At 40.3% G+C, this 10,408-nt stretch overlaps 1 protein-coding gene across 4 annotated transcripts in view; it reads left to right on the top strand.

The window, feature by feature from the left end:
• ACSS3 (acyl-CoA synthetase short-chain family member 3) overlaps positions 1 to 10,408 on the top strand; it is a 178,383-nt gene that overhangs the window by 27,652 nt on the left and 140,323 nt on the right. For all 4 annotated transcript variants that reach the window (XR_002102507.1, XR_002102506.1, XM_019543148.1 and 1 more), the window contains exon 3: positions 6,657 to 6,845. Coding sequence is in view for 2 of the 4 variants with exons in the window: in XM_019543148.1 (XP_019398693.1) it covers positions 6,657 to 6,845 (189 nt within the window). In the remaining 2 variants the exon portion in view is untranslated. The remainder of the gene's footprint in view (positions 1 to 6,656; positions 6,846 to 10,408) is intronic.

Raw genomic sequence — 10,408 nt, 5'->3', positions numbered from 1 at the left:
AGATGATCTGCTCAGGTCCCTTCCGACCCTAGAAACTATGAAACTATAAGGCGGAGTAGTACATCTGATTGGAGTGTTACAACTGGGGTGTTGCATTATAGGGCCCAGTGTGGAGGTGGAGACACTAAGAGCTGTGATGCCATCCATTAGTCATGGGCTGTGGTGTAGGGGAGGTTTTGGAGCTGCAGATAGCACCCCATGGCATCGGGGTAGGTAATAGGCAGCTTTCCATGTTATATTATTAGTTTATGGAAACAACAAAGTCATGGCAGGAGAGACTGGGTGGAATGCCCCAGAGAGACAGGTGGGTGGGCTGGCATGAGACCCGGCCCCGAGAGTTGCCTCTTGTCACAGGTGTCAATTTGTAGTTTCCTATTTTCTTTCGTCTGTCTTTCCTTCCTGCTTCCTCACTCCTCCAAATAGTGTCTTTTCCCCATATAATTGGAGATGCTAAAATAGTAATCATTTCCAGAGGTATCTGAAATCAAATAAAAGGCTGATGTAAAATCATTAGACAGTTCTCAAAAAGAAACAAAAAAATACCTTGAACTGCTGTTCCAGTGTCACATCCTGCTTGGCTGGTAAAGCAATCGTGTTCTGAGTAAGCTGTCTATTAATATATTGGCTTAATGCAGCAGCAAATTGCTGTCTTAGACTCCTGGCACATTTCCTCTGATGCAAGTTGCTTTGTTCTTGTATGGTGACAAATATTGTCCCTCCCAGGAGTTGGAGTACACAGACAAACACCTTGCTGGGCATAGTTTTTCCCAGTAAGCACTTCTTCAGGACCTTGTTGCTAAGTGGTGTGGGAAACCATAATAGCAAGGCTGCTTGGGATAGCTGCTGACACATCTATACCAGTGTAGATTTACTTGTATATTTTTTTTCCTGAGGTAATTCAACCCTGAGGACAAGTAGGCTACACTGTGGGGTCTATCCAGTCCTTGTTTGTTGTTGTAGGTGGAAATTTGTTGTTTGCCTGCTTCTTGATTACAAGAGTGTAAATGTATGTCTGATTCATACTGCAGAAACAGAAGTTCCAAGGTTGTTAATGGCTTTTCTGGCAACACCTGAGTGTGGTGTTAATGGTTGCAATTGCTTCGGTGGTTCATTGCATTGTTTTTAAAACAATGTAAGCATTGGCATTCTTCAAATGAAAGGTCTACTAATCCCTACACAAGCTACACCTAGTACTGCTGTATGGCTGTAGACCAGTGATTCTTAAGCATTCCATGACACCCTGGGATTCTTTGAGATGATTTGAAGAGTGCTGTGGGGTGCCACACAATGTTAGTACTGCTAGGTGTGCAAACATGACTCCGGATAACCCCAGAGAATCTTCCCTTTTGTAGTCTTTCTGAGCTATAGGCAACAGGAGAATTGCTCTATTATTTTTTGATAGTCAAAAAACCAAGTGAAAACTAACAGCAGGCATTTCTGAGGGGTGCCTTGAGACGGTTGGGGTGATTTGAGTTTATAAAGGTTGAAAACCACTGTTATAAACTCTTCAAAAGAATGTCTTTTTGTTGTCTGCAAGCGCTGTTGTGTAGCTGCCTTGAACCTACCTCAAGCAGAGAGTTATGCTGCATAATGTCAACATTGTTTAGTAGTTTTGCAGAATACATTCATGTTCACTAGGGTTTTGGCTGAGATCATGACTTGCCTCTGATCTAAATTTAATTTAAATCCAGATATTCAGAGCTGAAAGGCTTCTGCAGTTTCCTACTATATCACTTAGTCCCAAGTGATTTTATTAGTGAAGTGTCAAATGCATTAAAGCAATAGAACAACCTTAAAATCCTAAGTAAAACAGATAAATAGCATGCAGGGTGGGAAATGGTAGGTATAAAATTCAGAGTGATAAATTATGCTGACTTAATACAAACCATAAACGACAACACACTGCCGGATGGGGAAAGTTTCATGGCTTTTAACAATTTAATGAAATGTCACTATACCCAGCTTTTTTTCCCTTTAAAGGAGTGATTGCTTGAGTGTATCAGGGATACCACATGAATTTTCAAAGCAAGATAAGCCTGTTTTGTAATGTTCAGCAGCTCTTTTAAGTTATCACTGTTGGTTACAGGACCTTTCTATAGATAACTGTGGTCCAGAATTTGGCTGTGCCTGTAATGGTAATAAGGATGAAAGAAACGAAGACTATGCTGATGTGCAGTGGGGTCCTGTTGCAGAATGCTTCCAAGGAGATGCCTGCTCAGGACCACTGCAGCCTTATTTGGTCCCTCAGAGTGCTCTCCAAAGCCAGCCCTCATGTGGCTTTTCATTGAAGGTTCCTTGCAACTTTGCCACGTTTCATTTTGACACAGACATAATAGTACTATCCTGCCTGGTAAAAATTAATCCTCACCCTTAATGTTTGTGAATGCTCAAAGACTGTAGTGATAACATACACTAGGCCAGAAGGCAATTTAAACAATATATATTGAATAATTCAGCATTTATGGCAGGACTTGCATAGATCACATGAACAAACTTGAAGTACACATTGCTGAAAGTAACAAGAAATGTTGAGAAGCAGTTGATTCAGTGAGTACCCTCTATCTTGTGGACTGCATGAGAAAGGGGGTCAGGGGAAAAAAATAAAGGTAGTCTTGTAACTAAGACCTGTCAAAATGGTGTGCGACTTGAATATAGAATGTAGCTTGGGCGACAGTGACCATCATGTTCACTGTCTGTTGCAAAGCAAGCAAATCAGCTAGCAGGGTTGAAATTTTGGACTCCAAAACCGCGAATTTCAACAGGTTCAAGGCAATAGTAGGGGCAGTGCTGCAGGACCAGGGACTGAAGGTGAAAGAAGTGCATGAAGAGTGGTCATTCCTCAAGGACACAACCCTCAAAGCACAAAAGAAGTCCACTCCCATGCAGAGGAAATGTAACAGAAGGGCTGGTAAGCCCTCTTGGCTTAATAGGGATATCATAGTCTTCTTGAAAAAGAAGAAAGAGGCATATAAATAATGGAAGCTTAGAACAATCCCCAAAGAAGACTATATAGCAATGGCCCACATTTGTAGGGAGCAGATTAGAAAGGCTAAGGCGGTGATTGAATTTAAATTGGCAACAGAAATCAAGGAGAATCAGAAGTCCTTCTCTAGGTATGTAAAGAACAGGAGGAAAACAAATGGAAACGTGGGGCCATTTTTAAACAACTCAGGACAGCTGGTTACTGACACTCAGGAGAAAACTGAACTCCTGAATGACTAATTTGCTTCAGTATTTCACTGGATTAAGGAGAAAGTCATACTAGATAAGTTTCAGAATGGGCGTGGTGGGAATGACCTCCTTCCTACTGTTGACATTTAGCTGGTGCATTATAAGTTAGAAAAGTTAGACATTTATAAGTCAGCAGGACTGGATGAACGTCATCCAGGGGTGCTGAAGGAGCTGGCCGAAGTCATTGCAGAACCTCTGGCAAAACTCTTCCAAAATTCATGGCACTTGGGAGGAGGCACCTGAAGACTGGAAGTGGCCCAGTGTTGTGCCCATTTTCAAGAAAGGGAGGAGAGAGGACCCGGGCAACTATAGGCTAGTTAGCCTAACTTCTATCCCAGGGAAAATCCTGGAAAAATTCATCAAGGAGTCTACATGTGATAGGCTTGCAGAAGGTGGGATTCTAAGCTACAGCCAACATGGCTTTGTCGTGGGCAGGTTTTGTTTTACCAATCTCATCTATGACCAGGTAACTCGCCATCTGGATAAGAGAGAGGAGGTCAACATTGTATACCTAGACTTCAAAAGGCCTTTGATCTGGTATCCCATGACGTTCTCATGGGAAAATTGGAGGACTGAGGGCTTAACTGCTTGACAGTCAGGTGGCTAGGAAGCTGGCTGTGGAGTAGGACCCAGAGAGTTCTAATGAATGGGTGTGTGTCATCCTGGCAAAAAGTAGCCAGAGGTGTCCCTCCATGCTTGGTCCTGTGCTTTGCAACTTCTATATCAATGATTTGAATGTGGGGGTGAAGAGCTCACTGGCCAAGTTTGCAGATGACACCAAGTTGGTGGGGAGGCGTGGTTGTGCTTGAAAATAGGCTGCAGATACAGGTAGACCTAGACAGGCTGGCAACTTGGGTGGATCGGAACCAGATGAAGTTCACTACTGAAAAGTGTAAAGTGCTCCATCTGGGGACAAACAATCCCCAGATTGTTGGCTCGGTGGCGCCAAACTGACTAGCACTATGACTGAAAGGGACCTAAGGGTAATAGTATACCATAGTATGAACATGAGCTATCAGTGTGATGCTGTAGCAAACAGTACTCTGGTATGAATCAACTGATGCATCTCAAGCAAAACCAAGGATGTGATTCTTTCACTTTACTCAGCATTGGTGAGACTGCAGCTGGAGTACTGCATCCAGTTCTGGGCATTGTACTTCAACAAGGATGTGAAAAAGCTTGAGAGAGTCCAGAGAAGAGCCACCTGTATGATCAGAGACATGCAAGGCAAGCCATACAAGGAAAGGCAGAGGGACTTTGGTCTCTTCAGCCTGAAAAAGAGAAGGCTGAGAGGGACTTGGTAGCAGCTTACCAAGGCCTGCAGGTATTGGCTTTATATTCAGTCGATTAGGAGGGACAGTGATTTGAATCACTGTCCCTATTCAATTAGGCTGATTTGGATTTGGAGATTCAGTGCCGATTTGGAGATTCAGGCATAGACTATAATGGGGAATCACTAAAATACCTATAACTTTGTTATAGCCCATTCTGAGTGCATGAAGCCCTCCTCTAATTTTTTTCCATATATGGAAGGTCACCCCATCCCTCTCCCTTTTCTCAGTTTCTGTTTGCTGCAAGCCTTTCAAATTTCCCTATCTCTCCAAATTGATTCAGAGGCTTCTGATTCAATTCAGACCTTTTTTAATGGGTTTCCTGATCTGATTTGGATTTGGAGATTCAGCCGTTGAATTGGGCCAAATCTCAAACAAATTGAATTGGCTACTGAAGCTTTGCACAACTCTAGAATACATCGAGGGCTCAGTGAAGAACTGTTCACCGGGGCACCCCTGGGGAAAACCAGGAGTAATGACCACAAACTCCTGGAAGACCGTTTCAGGCTTAATGCTAGGAAAGACTTCATCACAGTTAGGGTGTCCAGATTGTGGAATAAACTCCCTCCAGAGTGGTCCAATCACCTACCCTGGAAATCTTCAAGAGGACACTGGACAGTCATGTTGCTGGGATCACCTGACCCCAGTTGTCTTTCTTGCCTAGTGCATGGGAGCTGGACCCAATGTTCTTGCGAGGTCCCTTCTAGCCCCTTAACTATCGATGAATCTGTGAATTTACAGGACTTGAATGTTGATTCCTCAGGTGGGCTTAATACTTACCCTTTGGAGGAGATGCATCTGAGTCATCACAGGGAGGAGATTGAAATAGGTATGACAGTGGACAGGGGAGGAGGGTGGTCTTTGACCCAATATATGCTTTTACAGAAGAGGAGCTTTCTGTTTTGCTGCTTGGAACTTCTGGTTGTACTTGTTCTCCCCAGCCAGAGATGAAATTCATCTCTCAGGAGCTGAACTGGAAGCTAGCACCTTGAGTTAGGGCCATTGAACAGTCAAGGAAGTTTAGGGACTGAAAGGCCAGAGTCTGAGTCAGAAGGAGCCAGAGCTTCATTTTAAATACTCTGGAGGTGGAGAAAGAAGGGTCTTTGAAATTAAATGTGTCCTATTGGACTTGTTTTGGCTGATTGGACAGCCACAATGTGAAAGACCTTTTGCCTGAAATACATAGAAATTAGGGAAGCATCAGGCAAAAATTGGGAAACGCATTTGGCACATTATCTCTTGACTTTATTAAACGTAGGAAAGTAAGGTCTGTCTTGTAGTATGAAGAAATCTGATATTTCCTGGTTCTTTTAAATACCTGCTTAATTTAAACAGATGAATACAGTCAGTCAGATATACATAATAAATCTTACCTGCTAGACAGTTATGTTGTATAAGTCTTATATAAACTTGTTAATGAATTAGAACAAAGAAATATAAGTAGCTAACTAGAATGGGATAGTTTGATAATCTGCAGAACATTTTGTTGCATATGGTTTATTTGTTCTGGTGTCCAAAACAACTAATCCCAATTTATTTTGATAAGATTTCAGAAGATATATACAGTAAAAACTGTGTTATCTGGCACTCTACCATTTGGAATGCTCCATTAACCAGCATGGTGATGGACGTGGCAAAAGTGAAACCGGAGGACCACGGTGGTGCTTCCGGTTTCGCTGAGTCCCACTTTTTCCTTTTTGCCACGGCCCGGGGCAAAGCAGCCTGCGTGGGGCTCCCCTCCCTGTTCCCTGGCACACTGATGCCAGGGAGTGAAAGCCCTGTTGCACTGGATGCAGCAGGAGGGGCGGCGGCCTGAACAGCCAAAGATGCCTCTCAGATAACCGGTATATTTGGTTAACTGGCACCCCCCATTCCCCATGGATGCTGAATAACACAGCTTTTGCTGTATTCTTCTTTCCTTCAAGATGATCTAAATTCATTGACTGGGTTGGATCTTTCAATTCAATATAGCTTTCTTCTGTCTTAAATTGGAAAGTTTTTGTGAGACTCTAAAGCAAAACAGCGATTAATTTATTTATGCAATTATGTACTTGATAGAAGTTTAACATTAATTTTAAAAAATTGCCTATGCAGGTCTCCAAGTTAGCAAACGTTATGGTTAAACATGGCGTGATGAAAGGAGATCGTGTTGTCATCTACATGCCCATGATTCCGCAGACAATGTTTACTATGTTGGCATGTGCAAGAATAGGAGCCATACATAGCCTCATTTTTGGTGGATTTGCATCGAAGGAGCTTTCTACTCGAATTGACCATGCAAAGGTAACAAATGCATGAAAAAAATAAAACCCACTATAGCTGGTTTTAGGAAAATAACTTACTAATTTTTCCGTTGTTGATTTGTTATATTTCCATTTTCCCTTTGTGGCACCTATGTCATTGATGTTAGCAAGCATTGGAATATGAACAGGTAATATTTATATAGGGTGTGATCTTTTTTTCAATAACAGATATTGACTTGTATATTTATTTTTTTTTATTCTTTTAAAAAAAATTGACTTTTTTATTATGCAACTCTGGGAATAAATTTATTTTCCTCTTGTCCTCTGTTCTTCCTCTAAAATCTCCCTTTAAAATTCATTCTTTCACCGGGTCTTCCCTCACTGGTCCAAAGTATTGCATGTTGCCAACCCTTTACAACTTCCTTTGGTTGTTATGCTTTGCACTCGCTGTTTGTAAAGAGGTATGCATGTTCACTACATTTGGGAGTACAAATAATACTCATCTGTATAAACTTAGGAGTAGAAATAATAACATATTTAGCCATTTGTGCCACAAGTGAATAGAGTTGTGTACCATGTTTTGAATTTTGCTGATTTTTTTTTTGTGGAATTGCTGAAGAAATAAGTTAATGATAGTTTTCAAGTTTTCCTCCTGCTCTTGTTGCGTGTGTGTTAAACATACTGTAAGAGCAAAATATAAAAGCTAGAAGTGAGTGAGTAATAAAAATCAGGAGAAGGAAACTGCTAGGAGTGTAACTGTTTTTAAAGGTAAATTTTTATAATACAGCTAGGATAGTGCTTTTCATTTACAATATATTTGTCAAATGTGAGCGATTTGATCAAAATGGGCTTTGAGAGAAAGAAGATAGGTCAGCATACAATTATGCCTGTGTTACTCATAATAGAGAGGTTAAGTGATTTACCTAACGCTACACAATAGGGCTATGAAAAACTGTTCTTAAAAATAGTGGCTGCAAGTCCTGGGTTCTATGCTAATTTATGATACCTTTGTTCACTTCTTAACATTTAAAAGGGAAATGTAAGAAAACTATGGTTATAGTCTCTTGGTAAGTTTTGCCTTGATGTGTATATGCAGGAGAATTGCTGTGTAATGAAAAGACAGAAAAAAGATTGTGTGTTTTTTAGGCCTGAATTTTGTTTAACTTGCTTGCCTAATTTCAGAATCAGCTTTGTTAAAATGAATTTCCCACAAATCACTGGAATTATTTTAAAGACTTCTTTAAATGACTATGGTAGATTGCATTCTGCTAACTAAAAATTAATCTATTCTTTAGAAACTGCATCAGTTAGTAGACTCTAATTTGTGCTGATTAAACCATGTGATATAAGTTCAGGTGTTGTATGATTAGCTAGAAAGAGTTGAGACTTTGGAACAGAGATCTTTGAGCCTCTTTTGGAAGAAGAGTCACACTCTAAATCTTGTCAGAAGACCCAAATAAAAGAAATAACAAATACTTCCTAGTGAATGTAGAAAAGTACTTATACTGTAGCAGTTTGCCTTAATTTATCTTGAATTTTAAGAAGCTCTGGGAATACAGCATAGTTCTACAGAAGGTAGTTGTTAGTCTTGTCAGGTATTGGCACTGCTGTAGACATAAGGTGAATTGTGATGAAGTGATACAGAATGTGAGGAGAGGCCTTTCTAGTAATTTCCTTTTCTCTTCAAGTCAAGAATGTGTAATTTTTGAGGGGCAGTAAGTGTCTTGTTAGAAGTAAACATACTTCTAATCTCTTGTTTTAAACCTCTTATTTTAAACGCATCATGATATGAAAGGATAACTGCAAAGAATTTTTTAAATGATATGCTTGGAGACATTGTGCTTTAAGCAGCTGATGATTCCATTCCTTTGAAAGAACAGTGGGGCTTTTTTTCCAATAACTTCTCCAAGTAACAGAGTTTCATAGATTTTTATAGACATTTGGGCTGGAAGGGACCTCAGAAGATCATTGAGTCAAGCCCCCCAGTTAATACCTAAGCATCTGATTTTTGCAAGTCCTTCAGTTTGAAGCAGGATTATGATTCACAGGTGTAAACTTCTTTGGAATACAGTATGCACAAAGCATATGTGTTGGTTAAAGACATCTGCTCATGTCTTCCATTTAGGACAGAAAGTGTACATTTCTTCTCCCCTTTTAATTATGACATTTTGACATTCCAATAAGGCAGCCCTGTAAAATGAACTTGCCTTATTTGATACTTTATTCTGAAAATTATACTGTTTTTGCATATACAGCTGTAAATGATTACTCCTGCTTCTCATCATGACATGATCAAACCTTTTGGGTGATTAGGCAGCACACTCAGTGTGGCACTTAAGAGGCATGATTACATCATAATTGGAGCCCTGTCTTGCCTTGAAGCACCTTTTTTTGTATTGCATATTTTTAAAAGTCACTTTACCATAGATGAAAAAAAAGTATATACCTTTTATTTTTCTACTTAATGGGTTCCTCTGTATGTTCATTAATGTGCTTTTGCTATTGTGTGTTAAATTTAGTACCTCTAATGTGAGGTACTAACTAAATGTGCATTAGGCTGCCTTAATGCACAGTAGCAGAAGTGCACACTCTTCTGGTGACGATTAATGTGTAGTAGCCTAATTTTTCTGTGGATTAGCTTATTAGCATGGTTTTTGATGTGAATGCACAGTAAAATATGCTACTGCACATTAACACACATGTATAGATGTGCCCAGATGGTCTGATTAAATTTTCTTTAGAGCACTGTGGAATACCTGACAGAACTAAAAATAAATTGCAGTCTCATAGATCATGCAAATGTATAGCTAAAACAGAAGTAGTTATGTTGGTTAGTGGGGTTGCTAGGTTTCCCAAAGTTCAGTTAATGGACTACTGCCAGCCCACAAATTGTTTGTATGTGGCTTTCAAAGGGTTTTTTTAGTGGTGGCCATCAATGTTGCATCTGTTGAACCTAAAGGAGTTTTATTGCATATTCATTTTGTTAGGGAAACCCCAGGTATATGTTCCATCTATTAAGTGGCAGTTCATGAACAAAACAGGGGAATGCATGGCTTAGTTCTGCTGTATTCCCTGAAGTGCCTTTCTAAATCTTTTGCCCTACCATTGATGTAACTTTTCCAGTGGTAGCAACTACTGGTAGTACAGTAGAAACTGGATATTGCCAAGTGTCCAGGGTTATTCAGATCCACAACAAATAGCTGAATGGGATGTGTCTTTTGTTTGAAAGGATACTGCATCTTTGGTGAGCTATGCAAGATTGTGGCTGTGGTCCAGGTGATGGAATAAGTTGTGCTCTTTTGAAGTAAAGGTCACAGTAAACATCTGAGTTTCCTGTTCCTAATATGGCAAGCCATTGTGAACTAAGCAGGTTGAGAACCACCTAGGTACAAATGATTGTTGTGGTGCTGAGGTACACCAGAAAAGTTAGGGATGTGTGACGGTGCCAAGAGGAAGAGAAGATGCATCTTGGGAAGATTGGGAGTTAGGCATGAGGGAGTTGTCAGTGATGCTCCAGAGAGTGTGAGAGAGTGCTTATGCTAAGCAAGGCCTAGCATTAAAAAAAATGCACTAAAACTCCCAGAATGCTTCAAGGAGGTTGAG

This window comes from Crocodylus porosus, unplaced genomic scaffold (genome assembly GCF_001723895.1).
Source record: "Crocodylus porosus isolate Cpor-Errol unplaced genomic scaffold, CroPor_comp1, whole genome shotgun sequence".
Taxonomy (NCBI): Eukaryota; Metazoa; Chordata; order Crocodylia; family Crocodylidae; genus Crocodylus; species Crocodylus porosus.
The sequence above is the reverse complement of the archived record's forward strand: the minus strand, read 5'-3'. Positions and strand labels throughout refer to the sequence as shown.